Source organism: Mytilus californianus, unplaced genomic scaffold, assembly GCF_021869535.1.
Source record: "Mytilus californianus isolate M0D057914Y unplaced genomic scaffold, xbMytCali1.0.p SCAF_11, whole genome shotgun sequence".
Lineage (NCBI taxonomy): Eukaryota > Metazoa > Mollusca > Bivalvia > Mytilida > Mytilidae > Mytilus > Mytilus californianus.
Genome location: NW_026262593.1, coordinates 23,119,181 through 23,147,037, shown reverse-complemented (window position 1 = coordinate 23,147,037; position 27,857 = coordinate 23,119,181). Strand labels below are relative to the sequence as shown.

Genomic DNA, 27,857 nt, shown 5'->3' with positions numbered 1-27,857 from the left:
TTTGTCGTTTTTACGTCATGCCGGCTAACAAATTGTATCTCGTTATTTTAATAGTATAGATTTGTTCCTGACGGAATAAAGGGTATAAAATATGTGTTCCAACAGGAACAGATATTACATCTTCGTTTATAACAAAGTTTCCAAAGTTACTTTTGTTCTGAGGAACAAACAAACGTTGACAAAACAAACTTAATCAAAACTTACAAGCATAATTATGTCGATAAATTTCCGTTTGAATTTTTTTTAGAAATTTAGCATAAGCTCAATCAGGAATGAGAAGCTGAAACGTTTAGAAGAGCCTAAACCAAAGGGTCTAAACAGGATAACCAAAATCCCTGAAGGTCTTTTTTGTTCGATGGAATCAACCTGTTAGGCAAAGTGACCGACATTTTCTCTATTAATTTATTCAAAGAGTCTTGTATCGTTTGACAAAGCATGAACACATTTCTTAAAACAAATGGTTGAGTACAAATGTCGTATGTATGCTATCTAGATGCACGGATTTTTATTTAAATATCAATTGCAAAAATATTTCTGTCATTTTATCGTAAATCAAAGTACTGACGTGCTGCTTTTTCGGATAAACGCAAGATCTGATGACTGGCAAATAAATAAAAAAAATGTTCTACCTCCATATACACTACTTACATTTACTTTTTCAAGTCAAATGTCAAAGCTTTCAGCTACATTTAAGACGTTAACATACTAGTATTTAACATGTAATCAATTGTCTAGGTTCTGTAGGCATAGAGGTTTGAAACGGATAACAAAAAAAGTTAAATGTGTTTTGCATTGTCTGAAGACTGGATAATACATTTAATGAATGCATTTCGATGAGATGTGTTTATGTTTTAAACAGACACCCTTCCCAATACAACAATGGGGAAGTATATGTGACTATATTTCTATACTCATGTGACTCCTGCTTGTGTAATCAGTATGCTTAGGTTGCCCTATTCCTTTAAACTTCTCACTTAGACATTTTGTTCTTTGATTATTTTTAAATATTTTTAATTTACTCACTGTTTCTTAATTATGACATGACCCCACCAATGCGTAACATATTAAATTCATGTAGTTTCTAACATGTATATAGATTCTATTGTGTTATTTGTCTTTATGAATTGTTCAACCGGAAGAAGCAAATCACAGAAGCATATTTTGATTCGCTTAGTTTTATCAGTAGTAGACCAAGGAACTATTAAAAGGGATGTGGTTACATGTCAGTTAGGGAAGGAGGAAGGAGCCAACCATTCTATTATACTTAATACCAATACTTAAAGATATTAATAATGAGATAATTAGCTAAAAGTTAGCAACCTAACATAAAAGATTGACATGCATAGACATCTCTTGACTACTTGCGATGTTGATAATTCAAAATGTATCGGAAATATCGTTTGTTTTGCTTGAATTCAGAAATTGAATTAAGTACTTGCTAAACTTCAACGGTGTTGGAGCAAGGGACAAAACTAAAATACTTCTAGACTATGATATATATATATATATATAAGCATGTCCGGTAAGGGCTAATTTTTGTCCAAAATTTGGAGTACATCTGATGAAAGATTTTTGACATTTTTTAAACACTTAAGGTTCTACCTCAGTCGATTAAATTACTTATGTGTTAAAGATTTGAACAGATTTGGTCTTAAAAGGCACTCAAATTAAAGCTTAAATATGAAAAATCTAACAAATATGCCACAATTAAAACATGCCACAATTAAAAAAGAGGGACGAAAGATACCAGAGGGACAGTCAAACTCATAGATCGAAAACAAACTGACAACGTCATGGCCAAAAATAAAAAGACAAACAGACAAATAATAGTACAGATGACACAACATAGAAAACTAAAGACTAAGCAACACGAACCCCACCAAAAACTGGGGGTGATCTCAGGTGCTCCGGAAGGGTAAGCAGATCCTGCTCCACATGTGGCACCCGTCGTGTTGCTTATGTTATTACAAATCCGGTAAATAGTCTAATTCGGTAAGTCACATTCGTGAAAAGGGAAGAGTATTGTAGTTACGACATAAGGAACATATCCGATATCATCTGTGAAACGGTTATTCCTGTCAGTAAGGGGAACATTTGTTGTTCGACCTGTTAGTCAAATTCGTTTTGTTAAAATATACTTTTTCTTTTTTTTTTGGTCTTTTGGAAAATATTGTTTGTGCTGTATTTAGACCCCTCTAACAAGAAATTTGTTTTGCATGCACACGTATAAAAATTGCGGTTTTTATCCAACGAAATCATAGGTTTGAACGTTGTTTTCAATTTAGACTTGTTTATATTTTTTCGTTTGGGCTTGTATTATATTTGCTTTCGGGTTTATATGATCCGTTCATCCTATTTTGCCTCCTCAAAATTCAAGAGTCTATCCTAAATTGAGGTAAATTATGCGGCCTTCCAATAACCGTTTCGATTCCTAACATCACTGAAGAGACATTAGTTGTCGAAATCCGGATATGGTGTACAAAAAATCTTTGCACCTTTGTTTGCGGTATACCATCTTCGCCGCAAGTTTATTGTTTTCTGTTTGGTATTAAATTTATAGTTAAGATCCATTTATTACACCTTGTGATCCGTTTATTTGGCAATCGCCAATGGCAGTCAGCAGGATTTAAGAACATTTGATGTTCGACCTGTTAGTCAAATGCGTTTTGTTAAAATTTACTTTTTCACTTTTTTGGTCTTTTGGAAAATGTTGTTTGTGCTTTATTTAGACCCCTCTAACAAGAAATTTGTTTTGCATGCACACGTATAAAAATTGCGGTTTTTATCCAACGCAACCATAGGTTTGAACGTTGTTTTCAATTTAGACTTGATTATATTTTTTCGTTTGGGTTTGTATTATATTTGCCTTCGGGTTTATATGATCCGTTCATTCTATTTTGACTCCTGAAAATTCAAGAGTCTATCCTAAATTGAGGTAAATTATGCGGCCTTCCAATAACTGTTTCGATTCCTAACATCACTGAAGAGACATTAATTGTCGAAATCCGGATATGGTGTACAAAAAATCTTTGCACCTTTGTTTGCGGTATACCATCTTCGCCGCAAGTTTATTGTTTTCTGTTTGGTATTAAATTTATAGTAGAGATCCATTTATTACACCTTGTGATCCGTTTATTTGGCAATCACCAACGGCAATCAGCAGGATTTAAGAACATTTGTTGTTCGACCTGTTAGTCAAATGCGTTTTGTTAAAATATACTTTTTCACTTGTTTGGTCTTTTGGAAAATGTTGTTTGTGCTGTATTGAGAACCCTCTGACAAGAAATTTGTTTTGCATGCACACGTATAAAAATTGCGGTTTTTATCCAACGCAATCACAGGTTTGAACGTTGTTTTCAATTTAGACTTTTGACTATAAAAAAATATTTGCTTTCCACTTCAACCCTTCCCCACTCCCCATTAACCACACACACACACATACACACACACATTTTCATTCTTACTTCCCGCACTCGAGGGGAGCACGCTACAAAAAAAAAAAAAACACGAGCTCGAGGCGGTCAAAGAAAAACAAAATTAGAATAAACTTTGTAAATCATGTGTTACCATTTGTTTTATTACTACCTATAATGACCTTAATATCAACTAAAAAATATGTTCAAGAAATTTCATTTATAATACTAATATATATGAAGGATAACATTACTTAGGATTCCCGCACGGAGATCCGAGTAAAAATAAAATGACAAATCGTAACAATTAAACAACAAATAATAGCACTTGAACATTATATAGTATGTTCTGTAGAACGGAACCGGGGTACCGGGGATTAATAAATGGTTCGAATTTAGTCCGAGCAGATCTCTATGTACACACGCAATGTGTCGCCGGACAATAACCACCTCGGCAATTTACCGTACACCACCAGGTCATCCCGGGTGAGTATTTATATACCAAAGTTGGTACGCATGTTTTACCCAAGTATGGATTTGAATTCATTGTTGTAGTTGCAGTAGGAGAAGTCGTTGTTGTAGTAAGCTTGGAAGTCGTTGTGGTTGACGTGGAGATTGTGCTACCCGGAAGTGTGGTTTGAATCCCTGCTCCATTCGGATCTTCTATTGCAATGTCCGAACAACCATAAAACTCTTCCTGTGCCCCACATCCGACACACCCTGTTCCGTCCGGAGATACACCCCAATTGTTACCTATTTATTGAAAATTTATTAAAATGTCAAAGAATGTGCAAATCATAATTCTATATTGTTCTAGTAAGTGTTAAGAGTCTGAACTTAAACATTTTACATTTTAGTGAAAGAAATTAAAAATAAGTAGATTTTGTTTTGTTTTTATTAAACAGGGGATAACTTTCCAATAAAGTATTGACTTTCTTGACAGCCTTAGTTTATTTCATACAAAACATAGTTTATTTCAAATCCCAAATTTCATTAAAGTTATAACAAATTACAACAGCGTCATATGTGCATAAGCCCAGTTGCGATCCGAATTTGTAGTAGAAGAAACAGATTTTTGTGTTGAGTGTAATGGAGGCTATACAGTCATCAAACATTTTTTGTAATTTTATTTGAAAAACAAAAAAATGTCCAGATTTCAGTCTTTACACAGCTTTCATCTTTACCATTGACATACAAATCAGAATTATGCGCACCAAGCGCAAACGTCTTGTGGCTAATTTTAATGAAAAATTTAGCGGTGTTTCTGTCATTTGCATTAGAATGGAGATAACAGGATTTTATTTTTGATTTATGGCCATAAAATTTTGGTTTGATTGTCGCAAATGTCTGTTTATTGACTCCTCTAATGCATCGCAAATAAACTCAGTTTGCGACCATCAAATCGCCAATTGATGCCCACAAATCAATCTTCAAATACAATACTGTTACATGTATCTCATAAGCAAATTCCTGCGTAAAGAGATAGTTCCATCAAATTTCACGAATTATGGGAAAGCTTTGTCTTATTTGCACACAATTATTAATTTTAAATATCAGACTATATTTCATTCTTTCTCATATTGGATAAAATTACTCACCAACATGATATTTCCATTGTAAAACACACTGAGTACATGTCAGACCGGAAGGAAGTATCCACTTTTTTGTACGCATGCCCACACTCGTATCAATGTGGTCCCTGCAATTAATAACAAATGTTTACAGAATAATTTTTCGCATTGATTTTGCATTTTGCTTGCAATTTATCGGTGTATTTCGTATTTATTTCTTGTCTTGTTTCAAATTAGCTGTATAACTTTTCTTTCTATTTTATAGGAAACGTCACAATGGTGTATTTTTATTAACTAGCATTGAGACGATATGACATAAACTAAAATCATTTATAACCTGAAACAGTAGTGTAACATTACAACATAAAAAAACACGCTAAAATATCAATTGAAATGGCTTAACTCGATCAAAAAGATCTATAAACAAAAACAATTAAACATACACTGAACGAATAATTTTGATTTATGACACAATATGAGTACAATATAAATAAAAAAGATGTAAAACAATGTCAGAAAGACAACTATAACCTGGGATAAAATGGTGTTAAATAAAATAACGTACATAGGTAAATTAAAATATAAGTACGGAAATATTTTTTTACAAAATAAAATAAATTTGTTGTTCACAGTACGAGTACAGAAGTGAAAATCTATCGAAAACTAAATACTTATCAAAGGTGGTACATATTAAAAATATTAAAAATAGTAAGACGAGATATAACACAGATCAAGTAAACATTGAATAACAAAAATGCATTACAAATTGTGTGGCAACAGGTCAAATTAACACGAAAGTACGATTTGGGAGTACTCGCAGCTTACTGAAAGCTAGTTAACAGCTAAAAACAATTAATAATAAAAAAATCATGCATCAGAGACTATGAAGACATGACTTGTGTAATGCCAAAATAAAAGAATCGACAGGCAGTAGGATAGTTAGGATTTAACCTTAAAATAAATAAGTATCATGTTATATATAGATAAAGTAATCTCTAAATAGAAAATAAACGTGGATGTGTATTTATACATCCCAAAAAACCATTCGAAAAGAATACTTTAGCTGTTTTAATTTGTTGATGACAAAATCGATGTTATTGCCATGTTAAACAATATTCAAAGATCTTATTACAACATTAATAAGATAACCTTTACTAATAAGTTTGTTTAAAGGTTCGATGAGTTAACACCGATCACATAGTGATTTCAGCGCTTTTAGTACAACATAACCGTAAAATTTAGGATGTGAAATACCGTTTTTAATAAGTTTTCTACAGGTACAGCCAAATTTACTAATTAAATCTTTGTATCTATGAAAGAATTAAGTAAATGCTTTAAGTAATTTATTGTAACGAAATCCCTGACTGAATAATTTACCAGTGATGCATTCATTACGTTCGTTAAATTTTATGGCATCACTACACACACGGGCAGATCGAACGATTTGGGATATATAAACACTGTATGATGGAGCCAAAGGAACATCGCCGTCTAAAAAAGGAAAATTAACAATAGGGAATGAAAAATCGTCTCTTTTGTCGTAACTTTTTGTATGGAGTTTCTCTTTAGAAATTGAAATGTCTAAATCTAAAAAAACACAAATACTGCTGTTTATGTTAGATATATTTAAAGCAAGTTTATTTGGGTAAATTTCGGTAGTTTATTCAGAGAACTCTTGATTATTTAATGAAAAAATATCATCCAAATAACGGTAGGTATTGTTGAATAGGTCAACCAAATGTAACAATGACGTGTCTTTACTGAGTTTGGCCATAAACTGTGATTCATAGCAATACAGGAATACATCTGCTATTAAAGGGGCGCATTTAGTGCCCATAGGAATACCTACTACCTGTCGATACACTTTATCGCCGAAACGTACATATATGTTGTCCAGGAGAAAATTTAAAGCTTCAATCATATCTTCACATTTCCAGTAAGTATATCTAGCATACTTTCCTTTTTCGTTACAGAAAAGGGCTTTAAACGAGTTACAGCAAATAAATTTGCAATGAGATTTTTAAAAGACCATTTGATTACATATGAATCTTTTTCTTGATAAGATTGTATGGAAGTGCAGTGTAGTGTAATGTCCACATACATGCATTCTAAACTACTTTTCCATACACATTGCTGAAAGTCAACACATGTGATATTACTTTTTTTTACCTCGAAAATAGTTTAAGAAATTTAAAGTCTTCAAATTTGAATAAGCTAAACACAAGAAAATGTGTCAACAGGACAGAATGCCCCGCGCGCACTATCTTTTTTCCATCAGTGAAACTGGAAATCTTGGTCAAAATTTGGCATATATATTAATTTATAGTTCATTTTTGTTATCTCGAAAATAGTTTAAATCTATTATCTTTAATGTGTAACCCATATAATATTTCCTGTCGTTATAGATACATGTATGATATTAAATCATGAAAAAAAGATATAACACTTTAGTGTGTGATAACATTTTGTGAGGGAATTCGATGTTTGCTATACCACGGTTCCTTTCAACGCACTTTTTGACCATACCACTAAACAAATCAGAAATATTTTTTTGCAGTGTTTTACGAAATGATTTTACTTTGTATCCATGTACTATTTGTGAAACATTAAATGTTTTAAAATGCCGAATTTTCTGTATAAAGTCAATAATTATGTAAACTTTTGAAGCCCAAACTTTCTATTGCCTTATAAACGAAAATGAAAGATCCGAACACTATACCAATACAGAACGACATGTTTTGAAATTATAGCTAAACTTTTGGTTTAAAAATTTTTATTCGTTATTGCAAACTATGAACTTAAAATATATGTCATTTTCTCCCTACCCAGTTTACCCCTATTACTTATTATGATGTGGTCCGGTCGTTGTTATTGAATCTTACGCAATTTGGTTTGATTAGGTTATTATTAGTTGACCTTCAAACTGTTTATTTTTTTCCTACACGTATATAAATCAGAACATGCATGGATGTGTACAGTGACTTAAATGACCTTCAAACTGGTATTCGTCTTCCATAATATTTTTTATCAATGAAACTAAAGGTATTAAAGGTAAGAATTGCCACTTCTGATATTTTCACAAAACTTTCCACATATAGAGTAGATAAATTAGTTTTTAATAGCCTATTACGGAGAAAAGAGAAAAAGTTTACAAATCAAACGTTTTATTCCATTAAACATGTCACTTTTCGATGAGAAATGCCGAAATACATTTTACGCACGGCTACGCCAAGTAAAATAATTGTTTATCTTAACATAAAAAATCTCAGTCTCAATATAATGTTATGATTACAATTAATCCTAAACAAAAGTAGCCAGTAAATAAAGTCAAAATATGTCCGATCTGCCTATTTTAGACATCAAAATTCAATACGATCGTTTCAAGGTCAATACGTCTATCTCACAAAATGTTGTCAGGCACTATAAAAGACGTTTAAAAATAATGTAACAAAATACAGACCAAAGTCTGGACTGTTTGTTCATAGGTGTTATGGTAATTATATGTAATCGCATGGGCTACTGATAATACGGCGGTGAGCCATCATAGTTAAGGATTCCTACTTTTACTTTGAGAAGTGTAATATACTTTTACTATTTTGAAAATTGTATCTGTGGAAAATGTTTTAGAGAAGAAGCGTTGTAGTGAGAACGCCATGGTGTTTTAACGAGCAAGCGTGATACGTGATGAATCTTATTCAAGACTGAAATAAATATGTCGTGAGCTTTGAAAATATCATGTTACGTATAAACCCAAGCAGTAATCCTGAAAAAATTTTTTACAGACTACTTTGTTGTGAATTGCAATTAGTTAAAATAGCTATGCTATTCACAAATTATAAGTATTTGAAATAGTTGTGTGCACAAATTACTATCTGTATGTTAGCCACAATACTCCACATACTTGCATTACTATAGTATATACTAGTATACTGCAATTGTGATGGCGTGATCTGATTTCTTAAGTCTTATCAGTCATACTTTAAAGTTGCAATTTGTATGTGTTAGCGTGTCAAACAAACACACGCAAATCGTAAGCTAAACACAAGAATATGTGTCCATAGGATGGTATGCCCTGCTCGCACTATCGTTTTTTTCCATATTCAGTGAAAAAGGAAATCTTTGTCATAATTTGGCATATTCTAGTATATTGAATTATAATTCAATTCATAATGAACATATCTACTTAGTTTGAAGTTGATCTTACCACAAACTACAACTAAATCCAAACGGTAACTTTATACGGGACGAACAGGCGGATCTGAAAAAATAATGCCCTCCCTCTATACTATCGTAGGCGGGGCAAATAAGAGACCGATATAGTATAATTGATAAACACTCATACCTTGTGCCACTTCCGTCTGCCAGCTTCAACAAATATTTGTCCAAACAAGCATGTGTCGCTGGCTTCTTTACATCATTATTCGGACAAAGTCTGAATTCAAACCATCCTTTATGATTTGCTGTAATTTCTACGCTTATATCGATGACCTGTCCTACTGTGTATTGTGCAGAGATAATTCCTGTAGCATATTTCCCTCCCGCCTCATTTTCTCGTGGTTGCGTTTGATCATACGGGTCTCCACATATTCCACATTTCCCGCCATTTGTACTCCACTGGTGCTGAAATAATATGAATATGCATTGTGATTTAGTTTTATTTTTCATAAAAAAACATAAATACAACTGAATGTTAAATGCACGATGTATGTACGTTTAATGCATTTTTAACATAATTGTTAATCATTGTAATATGTTCATACTTACTTATTTTTTTTTGTTTAAATCTGTACGGTAAAACTGACTTATCATATTATTAGTGTTGTCCGTGTATGTTTTACTCTCCTTGTTGTTGTTTAAAATTAATTAAGGTGTTCTTTTACTGTCTTAAAAATCTTGTTCTAAATATGGATGAAAAAATTGCTCCTGGACGTTTTGCAAGCAGCAAAAGATTAGACTTTTTTTTATTGACTTCCGAAGATATGCACATTACATAAATCTTTTTGACCATATGAACTGATTTGGATTATAGAAATATGTGGTTTTTCAGTTCTATCTCATTTATGCCGAAAAATACCATTAACTATTGTTCTTCTTTTTCAATCATGTACTGTGTAATTGCTGTAGAGTTAATTTCATATTATAGATACATGTAAGGAAACTAGACATGTCTGTAAATACTAATTTATCAACTGTATTCACCAATCAGTCATTTCAGCCACAAAAGGGAGATACAGTGTAAGTAAATGAGATCAAAGCTTCGAACGCGGTAGCTATATTGTACCTTGCCGTATATGTTTTAATTACATAACAGGGTATTGCAAATGTATTTGCTGTAACTCGTTTAAGGCCTTTTTCTATACCGAAAAAGAAAAGTATGCTAGATACACTTACTGGAAATGTGAAGATATGATTGAAGCTTTAAATTTTCTCCTGGACAACATATATGTACGTTTCGGCGATAAAGTGTATCGACAGGTAGTAGGTATTCCTATGGGCACTAATTGCGCCCCTTTGATATCAGGTTTATTCCTATATTGCTATGAATCACAGTTTATGGCCAAAATCAGTAAAGACACGTCATTGTTACATTTAGTTGACACATTCAACAATACCTACCGTTAGCTTGATGATATTTTTTCATTAAATAATCTAGAATTCTCTAAATATACTACCGAAATTTACTCAAAGGAACTTTCTTTAGATAAATCTAACATAAACATCAGTAGTTATCCTTGTCTAGATTTAGACATTTCAATTTCTAAAGGGAAACTCCATACAAAAGTTTACGACAAAAGAGACGATTTTTCATTCCCTATTGTTAATTTTCCTTTTTTAGCAAAAATTGTTTTATCTATACATAACCTGGGACTATTATACATACGGGACTGGAAACTGATCGATCTGTTGAAATTTCATTGCCCCGATAGCGGATTATTGATTTTTTGTTTTGATTGACAGCTTATCGTGTCACGTAGTAAATTAGCATTCGGTAAATGAATGTAAACAATAGATTTCGGCAAACAAATCAGCATATATATAATACTGTTAAAATTGGTGGATTTGAAATAAGAAAATAATTATTAAATTAATTTATTTAAATGCCAAAAATATAAATTGTTTACGAAAAATTATTAATAAGTAGTCAATATATTAGTGTTGAAAATAAACCAGATATAGTCGAAATGCCGGCGCTTTACTTGACTGCTAAGAAAACAACGTGTCAAAGGTTAACAGATCATAATTAATCCTGATAAAAACAATAAGTGTGCAATAAAAACAATGTTTACACCAAAATTTCAATATGGCTGTGAATGGGCCTACTTTTGTAGTATTTATTATGGAACCTAGTGTACATATTTTCACGAAGTCATATGCTAATGCCACCAGAAGACCATTACTAAGCAAAATTAACCCTGATTATAATAAAAATATTGTACACATAAAAAGGAGTAGGTAATTTTATAGGAACAGTATAATTTATTTGAGCCGTGCATGTGGGTTCCGGTTGTAATGAGAAAGAGATTTATATTCCATTTTTTATTTTAAAAAGTAACAATATAAAAAGGCAAATCCAAACTATAACCTATAAATATGATTTTACAACAAACCAAACTTGCGTATCTCTTTTGAATCAACAGTTATAAGAAATTGTATGAATCATATACTTTTTTCCACATCGTCCCCACGCTATTTTCATCCTGAAATTTTCAATCTTTTTGTTTCATTTTATACACTTAAGACGGGATTTGGTGATTAATAACAACTGTCAAAGATCGAGATATCTTTTATACATATTGTAATCATGTTTGTATTAAGAATTATCATTTCGAATAACTATAAAATAAGAAAACAAATTACCGAAATTATAAGATCAAGTCACGCTGTCACTGTCAAAAAATATGGCGTATCGATAAATAGCGCAGGTAAAGTCTCGTTCTAACGACCGTGATGTTGATATTATTACACTGATTGGTGTAACGATTTCCAGTCCCGTTAGTATAATAGTCCCAGACATAACATCATACATATTTATCATACGGTTAAATCCTAACTATCCTACTGCCTGTCGCTACTTTTATTTTGGCATTGCACAAGTCATGTCTTCTTTGACTGTCCATGGCGTTAAAACACTAAATCCCTGCCTAGGATGTGTTTTAATTGATTTTAGTCTCTGATGCATGATTTGTTATTTAATTGTTTTTTGCTTTTAACTAGCTTTCAGTAACTGCAAGTACTCTCAAATCGTACTTTCGTGTTAATTTGACCTGTTGACACAATTTGTAATTCATTTGTAAGTCATTTCTGTTATTCAATGTTATTTTGTGTTATATCTCGTCTTCCTATTTTTAATTTGTACCGCCTTTGATAAGTATTTAGTATGAGGAAAAAAAATTACTTCTTTACTCGTACTATGAATAAAAAATTTATTTTGTAAAAAATGTTTCGGTACTCCTAACAACAAAATTATTATATTTAAATTTACCTGTGTTCGTTACTTTATTTAACGCAATTTTGTCCTAGGTTAAAGTTGTCTTTTTGACATTGAAACATCTTTTTTCTTTATATTGTGTCATAGATCAAACTTATTCGTTCAGTTTTTATTTACTTGTTTTTGTGGATTATCTTTTTGATCGAATTAAGCCATTTTAATTGATATTTTATTGTGTGTCTTTTTATGTTGTAATGTTATACACCTGTTTCATGTTAGGGTGAAGGTTGGCGCCTGTTAAAGCGTTCAAACCCGCTGCATTTTTATGCACCTGTCCCAAGTTAGGAGCCTGTTTTTCAGTGGTTGTCGTTTGTTGGTGTGGTTCATAAGTGTTTCTCGTTTCGCGTTTTTTATATAGATTAGACGTTGGTTTTCCTATTTGAATTGTTTCACACTAGTCTTTTTTTGTGGCCCTTTATAGCTTGCTGTTCGGTGTGAGCCAAGGCTCCGTGTTGAAGGCCGTACTTTGACCTATACTTGTTTACTTTTTACACATTGTGACTTGGATGGATAGTTGTCTCATTGGCACTCATACCACATCTTCTTATTTATATTTAATAACACTAATTTGTTAACTGTGACAACGTTTTCATAATTTTCCTTACGTTAATCCGGAACTTCAAAATTTAACTTTACGTTTACTGATTTAAGACTTTTTCTAATGAAATTAACACCATTTCGTCGTAATCCTAAATGTTTGTCTTTGATTGTAAAAGGAAAAGTCAAGATCGGTGACACCATCTTTTACCCTTTTCTCACTTTTTCTCAAACCTATCGAGATGGAGATTTTATGAATACTCAATATTCGTATATTCTTATAATAAAATTAACGTAACCAATTTTTCAGCACTATGTGCGCATTTGGACAATAAATGTCTCTAAAGTGATGTTTGAGGCTAAAATATTTTAAAATCCACAAAAAAGGAAGAGCTTATAAACCAAAAATGACAAAAAATATAAAGAGCTTTACACAAAACTAAACAATATTTTTTAAACGTTCATTAGCATAAATGTTCTCACATCTGAAGATCTTTAAACTGATGAAGACTAGTTTTATTTTACTATGCCATCCTTGCTAGCAGTGACAAGAAGCATTACAAAGTATATAAACCTTTACGAATTTTGGATAATCCGTTTATTGTGGTGTTCTAATGGAGACTTCAACGTTCAGTTTAAAGTTTCACATTTTGTTTTTGTCGCAATCAACTGTTTTAATGTTCTTGTTTCTTCTTTATTCAGTTGGTTACAGAATTATTCTTCTCATTTGTGTATGCTAGCTGTTCGATATTTTGTTTGAATTGACATCTTTTCATTGTTCTATAATATACGTATTGTGCTAATATTTCCATGTATTTATTTAAGTGGTTTGGTATTTTTTAAGTTCCCTTGCTAAGTTAACTTTTAACCACGAAAAAAAAAAATACCTCAGCATTTGCAGAAACCAAATTTAGTAAATGGCGACATAAGAAGACTTTTTGCAGATGAATATGCAGTTATGTTCGTTTCTATTAAAAAAATAGAGTTGCTTTGGATAATGAATTCATATCTGTTTAAACTGATACATGTATACGTGAATATTCAATTTTTGTTTGAAACAATATTGAACACCATTTGAATATAATTATTCGTTTATATACCAAATATTTGAATAACGAGTTTCTTTGTGCCAGTAACGATTACATTTAATCAAATAAAATCATATTAAACGATCGAAATATATCTAGTTTCATACTTTTTCATTTTCATTTTCATTTTTTAAAACATATCGGTTTTCAACTTGTTAAATCATTATAAAAAGGCATAGTTATTAGTAGATTACTTTTTTTAAATTTGTAAAATTTCTTAATTTTGTTGTTACTTTCAAACTGAACAAACATGAGAAATCGAACTCTGTATTCAAAATTATTGAATTTACATGCAAGTTGACTAAATAAAATCTTGCAATCTTTGTTTTCACTTATAATAACGTAACAATATTTACATTTTCAAATATTTTGGCCTCGAGCATCACTGAAGGGACACTGATTGTCGAAATGCGCATCTGGGGCAGAACAATTTGTACCGTTTATGTTATTACATCAATTCTATTATAAAAATGTTTTTTTTAGTCATTTTTTTTTTAAATCGAAGTACAATTTAGAGTTACAATAATAAAAGAGAACCTTTCTAATTTCACTCACCGAAAACCCTCCACAATATAGCTGATTGTCCAAATTATTTTGGGGTGTCGGGAATCCTTTCCTAAACATAGACGATCTTGACGGAGGTTCCCACAACCTTCCGTGCCCATCAACATGTATGACAGCACACAACAGGTACAAAAACTTTACACTGATCATTATCGAAATTCTAAAGTAAAATGAAAAACATATGCATATGATTTAAGGGTATACGATACAATTACAGGGGAGGTAATGACGTTGCTAACGTAAAATGTTATTTTTCACGACGTCTAACTGTAACATATCGAGAAAAGATGCATTTTCGACTGATCTTTATCGTTCAGACGGATTTAGCTTGAAAACGAGTTCATTTAGTTGACTAAATTCATGAAAGTGTGATAAAAATGAATAGTTTCCCAGAATTGTTACACAAATTCTGACGATATTCCAGATGATTTTACAAAAATCTGCTTGCGTTTATCTTTTGAAACAAAAAGTTAAATATGTCTTTCCAAAGGATAGAAATGTCCAAGAAACCGAAATTTCCAGTAAAGGTCTAAAATTTCGACCCCATTTATCCCTAAAGGCAGCAAATGAAGGTATTTTTTTTATTACATATTTAAATTGACTAGGTGAAAAATAGCTTGTATGCCAACTTTCGTCCAAAATTCACCGTGGGATCAAAACTGTATCGTATGTCCTTAATTTAAATACACCTTCTCCACGTGGGACACACCCTATCTGACTTCCTACAAGAGCTTTCTTACAATTTGACGAAAGGTACGTACGCAAGACTCGTTTTAGGGATCCTTTATTTTGACATTTTTATGTAACCTGAATCGAAGCGTCATGGAACCTCGATGGCATTTTGCTTTAATGCTTGCCTATTAAGGACCAACACGTGTTAAACTTGATTGTTCGTGCGATATAGGAATATCGGGACGTACGAGAGGTAAAAATGTAATACCACTAGGGGGAAGGAGATAAATCTACAAAATTTCCTAAATATAAGCTCGTTAAAAGAAAAAAAAATACCTCTAAAACTAAAAGATTGTGCTCAACCCCCCTTCCAAAAGAAATTTATTTTACCTAAGAAATTACCAAGGCAAATAAATCGGCTTCCCCCTCACACAAATAAGATAAAATAAAAAACAAATACTTCCTAAATTCAAAAATTTGCAACCCAAAAAATATTTAAATGAAAAAAAACGACCTCCAACACATATAATGACGGGGCTCGTTTAATAACTTGCAGTGATTCCCCGCTTCTCCCTGGGTTATACCCATTGTCGCGTTGTGATGTGTCCATACACCCAAGTTAGGCTCAACTACGGAACCGTTCTTTCAGCGTATAATTGCGTTTTCGTCCTAAAAATGTATGAAATATTTGCCACTGGACGTTAAACGACCAATAATCATCTATCTTGGAAGCATGTTTACTGTTTAACCGTCATTATTAAATTCAGAATATATATAGTGCAAGAGTAGATTTATTTTCTTGATATACATTTAGGTGTTAAAATGCGATCGTGAGAGTCACATTATGTTTTTTACATTTACCTTCACATTAATAAAAAAAAAAAAAAAACTTCATCGCAAAATCTTTCTTTTTCACTGATTTATTTCACATATTAAAAACATGATTACTTTTTCAAAACATTGCAGCATCCTTGTCTTGCAAATCTCGATAATCCACGTTGACAATTTGATGATAGCATACTAATTAAAAAAATCATTATGAATCTTGTCGTTAAATTTAGAGTATCATACTTCAATATTTTCATTAAAATGTTAACGGTGAAACGCATGTTTGAACAATTCCCGCGCAAATGTCACGGTGTAATCGTATCGGACGTAAGTGTATTTGAAACTATTTTTCTTTATTTTCAGATATTAAAAGCGTGTTTTATTTGCGATATGCTTGATTTTTTAAAGATACGTTTGAATCAGAAAAGAATGCTGTTTTATCGGATAAAACGAAGACTCTGTGTTATCGTGGAAATGTAATACATGCTCCCTTTACGTTCGTTCGTACCTTTCGTCAAAATGTAAGAAAGCTTTAATAGCACTTTATGTTTTTGTTAACGTTACTCCTTGAAATTTTACATCGTGTTTGGCAGTTCTTTATTAATACTCATATCTATCCAATAAAGGGGTAGTTTGTTAATCTAAAATTCAACAATGAAATTAAATCAATGACATCACTTTGTATATGAGGATCCTTTTTCAAACCATTGTCAATGACTAGATAATATTGACCATACCTTCTATAGTTTAAATTATAGAAAGGAGAAACACAACATTTAAATGACAGTTATGCGGTTTACAGAATCTGAAGCTAAGCAATAAAAAAAGTCACACAAATAAAGTTAACTCAAAATGAAATGCTATATCTATACACTCAAATAAGTGAAAAGAGGAAAGTGACACATGCATGTACTGTATCCTACTTATTAAAATGTCAAACGTCTCAAATTTGATCGTATTGGATATATATAGAAACCTACATGCGTGTGTAAGAATTTAGACACAAAATGTACACGGTTTGACCCGTAATTAAAAACAATGATTGTATTTTGAATTGATATGATCAAGAATTACGTTACAATAGATCACACTAATTAAACCTCTGACACACAAGTGTACAATATGGAAACAAAAACACAGAAATACAATTGTATATAATCAACGCACAAAGCATAATAATGGTTAAATGGTAAACAATAGCAAAGTTTAACTGGACATATACTCTCAACATTTTAGTTAATTCATATTATAAGTCAGTATTATAATTCATATATTTAAAATTGTTAATTTTTTTTAAGATTCGAAACAATGTAGTTAATACTTGTTTTTACATAGTGCTTCATTTATTTCATCTTTGCAATGAATAAAAATTCGCTTAATGGAATTTAAGTTAATAGACTTAAATTCAGTTATCGATGGGGCCTCGTTTGGATAGTGTTTCATGTTTTAGCTTTACCCAACATGAGTGACGTTTAATTCTGTGACGTAATTTAGTCCTTTTTCAGAATTTCCAAGCAAGCAAGCTGTTTAAATTTCGTTAGCGGTAAAATTGAAAAGAAAAAATCAAGGTTTAAGAAAGATTTTCATGGAAGAGTAGTGTTGGTATTGATTTAACGTGTTTAATGCTTACAATGTTCATTACCAGTAGTCTTAGAAAGGAAATTCCTTTTATCGTAATTTTTGATCATATTGCATCGAAATTTATCGCCACGTGGTGAGGACATGCTTTCGAAAGAGCTGAATTCTAATTATTCATTTTTCATTATTATTTTATTTTAACAAATATAACTAATTAGATGCAATATTGTCACAAGTTTTGCAGATAAAAGTAATGATTTTGTTCTTGTATTTTTACATTAAATTAGAATTCTTGTAGTCTGCCTGACTGGTACACAAATGACGACGAGTTTGAATTTGTTTTTATATTTATACGTTTAGCTTTTTTAAAAAGAGCCGTTGTTTGATGGAATAATACGCTGTAACAGATAAGTAACCGTAATTACTCACGGAACTTCAATGTTTATATGATATGAGGCAGGCGTTATCTGCTGAGCTCCCAAATTATTATTAAATTTTCCTTAAAAGGGTATATATATCGGGAAATGTGTATACAGATCTTCAATAGCAAAGATTCAACAAAATATCGCAACAAAGGATATGAACGTACCAAGGTGCGAAGGTACGTACCCTTTAGGGCGAACGGATCCACATTCATTTATGAGTGCAAACAAGAAGTTAAACTTTCGATATAATATAAACAAAAATCTTGGAAATCTTATAATTGCACGAAGATAAGAAGCAGTAGCAGTAACATACAACAAATGTATATTCTAAACCAAATATACGGCATGAATACAGATATTGCAATAAATGTACTACAAAATATAAAGGACAAAATTTATAAAAGTGAATACATAGATATGGCTTTATTATTAGCACAAAACATGCCGTCAGATACAAACACGCAGAAATTAGTAGTACAAAATGGGCAGTTTGTCTTGCAGTCTGCTCTAAACCAATAAACAATCTTTAGTATCGAGGTGTGGACAACGGCTTTTATTTTATTTACTAGTATTTATTGTAGTTTTCATCCTGAAAGATTTCAGGAGTTGCTCAAATATACGAGTATTATACGCTTAGGTGCCAAGCGTTGTAATAATTTAGGCTGGAAGCATTATGACGAGCAGTTTTGTTTGCGTAAAGCCATTGACCCTACTGGATCCTGGTCCTCAGTTGATTCCGAATTATGGTTGATATATATTAATGATAGTACGGAGAACAAAAATTATAGTACTGGTAGTACTTCAGTTAACATGAACACTAGGTCTAATTTGAAATGTTATGCTTTTAATTATGAGGGTAGTTGTTTCAAACAAGCTTGTTTTTATAAGCATGTTTGCATTCGTTGTAATGCAGGTCATCCTATTATAATCGGTCCTAATGGGCAGATATTTGCATTGCATAACCAAAGACCTTCTTATGCTAATCCAAGATTCAGGTCAGCTAGACATCAAAACAGACATAATTTCTCATCTAGGCAACCTGGTTCAAACCCAAGACAGAGATCTGCTAATGCATTTATGGGACAAGGGGCATACCCCATAAGAATTAAATGTTTAGAAGCATGTTTGGTAAGTTACCCAAACAAAGTGGTTGCTGCTATAATTCTTAATGGTTTTTTACATGGACTCAGACTCCAGTATACAGGCCCCCGCATTCATTCTTTTGCAAACAATTTAATTTCAGCTGAGCAAAATAGTGATGCAGTTTTACACAAGTTGCAAGACAAGATAAATAGTGGCAGAATGTTAGGGCCTTTCAAAGTTATGCCTATTTCAACCCTCCATATAAATCCTATAGGTCTTGTGCCCAAATCAGATAGTAGTTGGAGACTGATAACTAATTTATCGTTCCCACCAGGTGAAAGTGTTAATTCATACATTGATCAGGTATATTACAAGGTCAATTACACTTCTTTAGACACTATTTTAGAAAAAAGGCTTTTCGTAATTTAGTAGTAAATCCTGCTGACTTTAATTTTCGTGGAATTGAATTTAATGGTCACTTTTACATAGACAAATCTCTTCCTTTTGGTTGTTCAATCTCGTGTAGTTTATTTGAAATGTTTGCGACTTTTCTTCAGTGGCTTGTCGAAGAGCGGAGTACGTTGCATTCAGTTGATCATTACTTAGATGACTTTATTTTTGTTAGTGCCAAATCAACTTGCCATTGTAGTTTTTAAATGGAAACTTTCAGCAATGTTTGTAATGAATTGGGGGTTCCTATTGCGGAAAATAAAACAATTGGACCTGCTACAATCATTCCCTTTTTGGTTTTTGTCATTGGCACAGTTCGTATGATGGTTATTATTCCTCAGGAGAAATTGGACAAACTACACTCAGAGCTGAGACCTTTATTACATAGGAAAAAGATAATGTTAAAAGAGCTGGAATCCGTTACAGGCTTAATGTCGTTTTGTTCAAGAGCAATTCCTTCTTCCCGGGCTTTTATACGTAGGTTTTATGATCTCATTGCAACAGTTAAGTGTAAAAAGCATCACTAGTAGGTTAGAATAGATAAAGAGTACAAAGCTGACGCTTTACTCTGGCTACAGTTTTTAGACATTTTCAATGGTCAGTGTTCTTCCCTGAAAGAGTTTGGTTATCGAATGATATTCTGCAGCTGTTCACCGATAATTCTGGTAATCGAAATTTAGGCTGTGGGGCTTTCTTTGATGGTAAGTGGGCCCAGTTAAAGTGGCCTGAAGTTTGGTGTACTTCACCCATATTGAAAAATTTGGCTTTGCTTGAGTTGATTCCAGTTATTCTTGCTTTGTATTTATGGGCAGATTTATTACGTAATAAGAAAATTTGCTTCAACATAGACAACCTTTCTCTAGTGAGTATGGTTAACAAGAGAACTTCTAAGGACAAGCAAATAATGAAACTTATTCGTCCCCTGGTGTTATTAACCATGCTTACTAACATTCAGTTTATTGCTGTGCATATTAATGGTCCTGAAAATAAAATAGCTGATGCTATTTCTCGTTTTCAGATGGATCGTTTCAGATGTTTAGCCCCAACAGCAGATATTTACCCTGCTCCGATTCCACTGGAATTTATGACTGTTATATCCGACCTTTAGTAACCAGTTTGATTGAAAGTTCCGTAGCACCCAGTACATTACAGATATACCAGAGAGTTCAGATCTTTTTATGGTTAAATGAATACATGGCCTATTCCTCTGTGTGAATTGTTTACTTGTTCATGAAAAATTTATCCCACTCAACCATAAATTGTTACGTTACCGGGCTGGGATTTTTTTTAGTAAGGTTAACAATTATGAGAATGTGTCACAAAATTTTGTGGTTCGGAAGCTTTTAGAAGGTATTATACGCTCCAGGCCTAAGAGAAATGATTTACGTTTACCAATAACCAGAGCCATGCTGAAGTCTATCATTTTTTACTTATCTTGTGTTTGTAAAACTCAGCATGAATTAAGTTTGTTTAAAGCTGCCTTTTCCCTTGGTTTTCATGGATTATTTAGGGTCGGAGAATTGGTTGTTACCAATGGTTTACAGAGCTATACATTGCAGATATCAGACATACAGATTTTAAGTGGTTTGCTTCAGGCGTCGTCCAAAACAGACCAGTTGGGCAAAGGTTCAAATATTTGGATGCATTCTCAGATAGATTTGATGGTTTGTACTGTTAAATTGGTCAGCAAGTATATTTAGTTGAGACCCCCAGCTTTGGGTCCTCTCTTTTGTCATTTTGACGGTAGTCCTTTATCTAGGTATCAGTTTGTGTCTTTATTAAAATAGGCTATCAATTTGTCTGGTATTGATCAAACCAGATATAGTTCACATTCTTTTCGTATTAGGGCAGCAACCACCTTGTCAATTGAAGGGGTACCTGATTGTGAAATAATGAGGTTAGGTCGTTGGCGTTCCAATGCTTACAATGGTTATATAAGAATTTAGTTTCAATTAATTATGCTTTAAATTGTTGATTGTATTATATATGTAACATAATACATTCATGTAGCTAATTGCTATATAAGTATTGTAGGAGATCCTATAAATGTTTGGGTAGTAGGATCCTCTATAGTAAGGCATGCTTTTGTAGCAGCTCGATATCGTCCAGGTGGGGTTAACTAAGGTCTAGGGCGATTGAATGCGTTTTGGTGGTGACAGGGCAAGGGTGGTATGATTGTGAAGCATGTTAAAAGTCAACTCAGAACAATGAAAAAATTTCAGAATCCATCACATTTCGTAATATTACACGTAGCGGGTAATGACATAGGTACTTCTAGAGTGGGTTTTTTGCGTAATGAGATAAAGAACGTGATCAGATGGATTATGCAAGAGTTCCCCATCTATAAGTAAGTATGGTCTCAAATTTTGACCCGGTTGAAATGGCGTCATTCAGATGACCGCAAAGCAATGGGACTGTGTCGCTATAGAATTACCAACTCTATTGCTTTTAGCTATGGGGGTTACTACATAAACACCCTGATATTCGATCAGATCAGAATTTTTTTCAACCGGATGGTGTTCACTTGTCACCTGAGGAAATGAATAATGGTTGAACATTTTGCAAGGTGCAATGGAACATTTCATTCTAAAGAAAGACGGTACTTCCACATTTCCGTGTTAATTATATATTTTATGATATAGACGGGTTTTTCCAATTATCTGCCTTAGTTTGTGACGCGACTCCTAGGCGTCGTTGTAGTACGATCGCCATTACAACCGTGAAAAAAATGTACACAAGATATACATCTATTTCCCCAGACCGCATATAATTAACGTAAACACAAGAATGTGAAGCGTACTTGACCTCGGCAAAATTACAAAATAAATAATAAAGTAATTAGATAAGGAATGGACATTAAAATTATAAGTGTATTGTAGGCCAGGTGTCGTGTCCCTAAAATATAACTCATTTTATTTGATACGTTAGAACCGCGACATAATATTTGCGTATACGAATCCCAGGTTACATATCGATTATAATCATTTGGTAATCATAATATTGATTATCATAACACATACATAAATAAAAATAAATTGTCTCGCGGGTCGAATGTGATATATAAAGAAAAAACAGGTGCAATTTTATCGAACTCATAGAAATTTCGGTAGTCATGCAAACCTATAATGAGGCAGTCCTAAAATTCAACAATCTTCTAACCCGACGGTCCTATATTCGACAGCCCGTTTTCTCCGGCGCGCGGTTACTTACATCTTCTGAAAAAAATATACCTATAGACATGTACCGTTTGATGATAAACTTTTTCACAGAAACGATTTTTTTTCTTGTGGTATACTGCTCAAAATTAAGTGACGTTTTCGTATCACTTTTGTCTCCGCATGAATTGCGCTGTATGCTATCAGTGCGTCGGGCCATATGTAGACTTAACTTTGCGATTTAATTGGGCCGAAGAAGTTTCGAACTTTTACGGCCCATGTAATCATATAGTTTTTAGCTAGGTGTTTGATTCCTATTTCTTTTGCAGAAAATTACTCGACATAAAAGTACTAGTATGCATAGTATAACATCATGTTCCGGTCCATGCTTAAAATAAATGAATGTCATTTAACCACAAAAGACTCCAACGTGTAAATTAAAAGCAATGATTAGAATTATATGTTTTAAAAGCGTCATTTAGTGTTTTGCCAATTTCCCCCTTCCCACCAATCCAAAACAGAGGTCTCGTATATTTTCATCCTGAATCTGTATTTGACTCCTTTATAAGTCCCCAATATATATAATACAGTGAAATACAGAATTACAGTATTACGTATACATAAGGGATATATATTGGACCATCCGACTAAAGTGAATATAAACTTTAAGCACACATTCCTTCATATATGGACCACTAAGACGAGGTTTATAGAGAAGTGCCGTTAATAGTAAGTTTTGCTGTGATTTGTCTATGGATGCAGCTGCTTGTAAAACCTTTAAGTTTTTCAGCAAGAACTGGTATCCAGGAATAAAATAGTTTACTAGCCTTACTTTTCGAAATATGAAAGCGCCGTCCCAAATTACCAAACATCAAACTAAGTGTTAACCTTTAAATCAGTACGATCGAGCAACAGCTGATCTGCAATATCGTAGTTGAAAAGTAAATTGTGTATTTATTCCACTAAAGTACAGAAAACTTAGTTACATAAGACAAGTATACAATAAGGCGTAACTGTCATTCATAATATGTCTATTTATACGCTGACGTGGTTTCCTGATTTTATTCAATTTTGAACTCCTTTCTCCTCTGTTAACAATATGTTTGTCTGAGTTAATGTTGTCGGAACGTCTGTCCATTTTGCAGCCTAAAGATAGTCGTCATGTATAAAAAAAAATCGTCTCTTCATACTTGTTTGATTCAGTGTATCCAATTATAACTACATGCATGTAGCCTCGGGGTAGGTTTCATTATTATTTTCTAAAGAAATGTGCAGGAACGGATTAAGAGGGTGCCCAGGCCCCCTTATGACGCTTCATTCATATGGTTAATTCAGACTTTTTACCGCTTCCACTACAAATTGTGTCTTGTTTGGGGACCCCCCCCCCCCCCTTTTTCAAAATCCTAGATCCATCTAATGTGCAGATCTTCTATACAAACAGAGGAAGATGAACTGTAGTCATCGGATTAATTTTCATAGATAATTTCGTTTGACGACGTGTCAACATTCGTCTGCCAGTGTAATTTTACTTTCATAAAAAGTTTTATTTAAAAAAAAGGATTGTGTGCAGTCGGCACAACTTGTCTAGTTCACATATTTTATTTATTGATTTTTTTTTTGCACATCTGAAATTTTCTACAATTATTTGGACCAATATTAACTGCACAAGAAATGCCTCCACCTTTTTTTTATAACTTTCGGCAGTATCCATAGTGAAATAAATAAGAAAATGAAGAAAATACAAATGTAAACAGAAAATCGATAATGTTTTGATCAATACACGTGCGTTATTTTTCACGGTTGTAATGGCGGATCGGTCACGTGAGAGGTTAATGGATGCGCCCATGTTTTCTAGGTCAATTATAGATAAACCCGTCTATACAAATACAATCATCTATATTGTGGTTTGTTGTAGATTTGGTTACTATTTCTATCTGTGTATGACAATATGTTTCAGTTTTTCGCATAAACACAAATAGATTATTTGACATAATTAGCTGGTTCACAGCTTTGCATCGAACCGCCCTTTTTATGGCGGTTGACAGAGTCTCTGTTTTCCTTCGTTAATGTTGCAGAATTTGCTGCATATAATCTTAATTTTAACAATTGGATATTTACACCTGTGTATCTCACGGTGCATTCTAAATTTAAAGCACCCGTGTATCCCACGGTGCATCTTTACATTTTCATATATCTAGAATCTATCTGCAAGGTTGCCATATTATATTCAGGTAACCAACCACTCATCTATCTACATTATATGAATCTATATTATGAATAAAAGCTGTGGCCAGATATCGCCAATCCATATATGTATTTTGTTTTAATGGCACCATCTGAGATAATAGATTTTATTAAATAATGTGTGCAATAAAAGACAATTTTATTTTGTATTTTGTTTTTGTATTGTTACATGTATCACTGAAACCTATAATAATGAATTATTAAGATACTTTTATAAAATAAATGCCATTATTTTGGTTATTAGTTGTATGTTTAATGAATCCATTTAAAAAGACATTAAAAATGTTTGATTATTTATTATTTATATATTTATACAAGTAAAAATTGAACTACACAATGAAAGATGCCTGAATATAAAGAAATCCCAGATAAAATTTACCTATAAAGTTGGAACAATTGTATGCTCATAAACCTTTTGTCTTTTTTGTTAACTTAACTTATAGACAAAGGGTATAATTAAATGTAGGCAAACCAGGAGTAAACCAATATAAATAGGTATAGCACAACTGTCAGCTTAAAATATAAAATTCTTCGAGAGTAGTATCCACAGTGTTTACTCGTGATTTGCCTACATTTAATCATATCTTCTTCATCTACATTGGTCTGGCTTTAGTCTGCAATTTTTTATGTCAATACTCTTAACCCGGCAATATTTTACAAAAGAAAAGTATGTTGCAGTGAAAAGTAGAAAAGGAGTAGCTGCGATGCTTTCGATTGTGTCTCCTTTTTTTTCAAAAACAAACATTGTTTCTTGACATCTGGGTAGGGAAACTGCTAGCATCATACGTTTAAACATTTAGACATAAAATAATGACACTTTGAACTGACAGTCGTGTGGACAGGATATTTTCTAAATACCTCCAAACTTTTTTGCAATGTGAAAATACAACACACTTAAAAAAACATTGTTGTTATTTTCAGATTATACCTTGATCTGAATTAGTCTTAAAAATTTAGCCTGTGGTTTTACTTTTTATGTCATTACTCTAATCCCTGAAATATGAAATAAAGAGAAAATAACTGTTGCATGGAAAGTTGCTGTCAGTTGTCTCTAATCCATGTCCAAATATGACACAATATTGTTTCTTATATTCTTTGCAACGGCTCACATCATATGTTTTTGAATACTCAAAAGTTCTAAACAGACAATCGTGTTGACAGGTTGATTCCTATATACCCTCAAATTTGTTTGTCAGGCGTATACAAATACGAATTAATACACAAAAATAACGATAAAACAATGCGATATCTTTTGGATAATGCTTTCATCCGAACATTCTGATATTTTTTCCTGTAAATTTTACTCTATATGTCATTACCCCGGAAATATTTAATGAAGGGAAAGTTTTAATTGCAGGGAAAGGGGTTAGTAGCTGCGATGATTTCAGTTGTCTGCTTTTTCTTTCCAAACTGACACAATACAAGAGAGGCGAAGGATGTCAAATGAACGATCAAACTCATAAGTCGATAATAAACTGACAAAGTCATGACTAAAAAGGAAAAAGACAAACAGACAATCAACAGTACACAAAATAACATAGAAAACTGAAGACTGGGCAACACGAACCCTACCAAAAACTAGGGGGGGATCTCAGGTACTCCGGGATGATTTCAACTTCACCACTTGGAACTCTTGGTTTAATAGCTTTACTATGACGTAGAGACTTAGAACAGAAATTTAAACACATTTAATTTCTGTTCTAAGTCTCTACATCGTACATGTAGTGAGTCATTCAGCATTAGCATGTTTATATGGTAAATTACAAAATTATCGGTAAACTTCATCACAATAGAACGGAATTGAGTTGTTTACTTACTTTAAAGTTATATTGTACCCCTATTGTTCTACTTTTTGTTTAATTTTTGACCCTTTGGAGCCTGATGTGGACCAATTTGATATATGGGCCCAAAATCAAAATTTTTAATTCATTATCAGATTCAACATATTGAAATCAATCAAAGTTTTTAATTTTGGACTCACTTGAAAACACAGCTAATATCTAAATTTTAAATACACGGTAAAAATAAGCGTATTAAAAAACCCCAATATTTCCAGATTATTTAAACCCCAATGAAATTGATAAGATATTGAAATACAGTTTTTAAACATTGCTTGTTTTTTTCCTTTTTGACCTCTAATTCCTAAGCGGTTACGGCCTTAACCCCCAAAATCAATCCCATCCTTTTTTTTGTTTGAGGTATGGAACCTTGTGGTACATTTTCATAGAGATCCATACACTAACCAAACAATTTTAGAAAAACAAATATGACAGACATGAACCAACGACAACCACTGAACTACAAGCCCCTGACTTGGGACAGGCAGGCACATACAGAATGTTGCGGGGTTAAAGATGTTTGTGAGCGCTCGACCCTCCCCTAACCTTGGACAGTGGTGAAGCAGCACAACATAAGAACAAACTATCAAAAATCAGTAGAAAAAGGCTTAACTTATCAGATCGATACAAAACAGAAAAAACATCAAACAAAAACACAGACCGGGCGTTGCAAGGTATTTATCCATCACTCTTCCCTAACAACAAAAAAGACAATAAGTACAGATCTGAGAGTACTCGCAGTTACTGAAAGCCAATGCTCCGTGTTGAAGGCCGTACTTTGACCTATAATTGTTTACTTTTAACACATTGTGACTTGGATGGAGAGTTGTCTCCATTAAGTTTAAAGGTTTAAGGTTTAAGGTACAGCCAAACTTGCAAACCAAATCTTTGTATCTATGGAAAAATTTAGTAAAAGTTTTAG

At 32.7% G+C, this 27,857-nt stretch overlaps 1 protein-coding gene across 1 annotated transcript in view; it reads right to left on the bottom strand.

Annotated features, from left to right (window-relative positions):
- Positions 1 to 3,703: 3,703 nt before the first annotated feature.
- LOC127719748 (uncharacterized) overlaps positions 3,704 to 27,857 on the bottom strand; it is a 33,346-nt gene continuing 9,192 nt past the window's right edge. Inside the window, exons 2-5 of the mRNA XM_052225991.1 lie at positions 14,654 to 14,822; positions 9,327 to 9,604; positions 5,012 to 5,112; positions 3,704 to 4,166 (exon numbers count right to left, since the gene is read on the bottom strand). Of these exons, the coding sequence (XP_052081951.1) occupies positions 3,826 to 4,166; positions 5,012 to 5,112; positions 9,327 to 9,604; positions 14,654 to 14,812 (879 nt within the window). The 5' untranslated portion in view covers positions 14,813 to 14,822 and the 3' untranslated portion in view covers positions 3,704 to 3,825. The remainder of the gene's footprint in view (positions 4,167 to 5,011; positions 5,113 to 9,326; positions 9,605 to 14,653; positions 14,823 to 27,857) is intronic.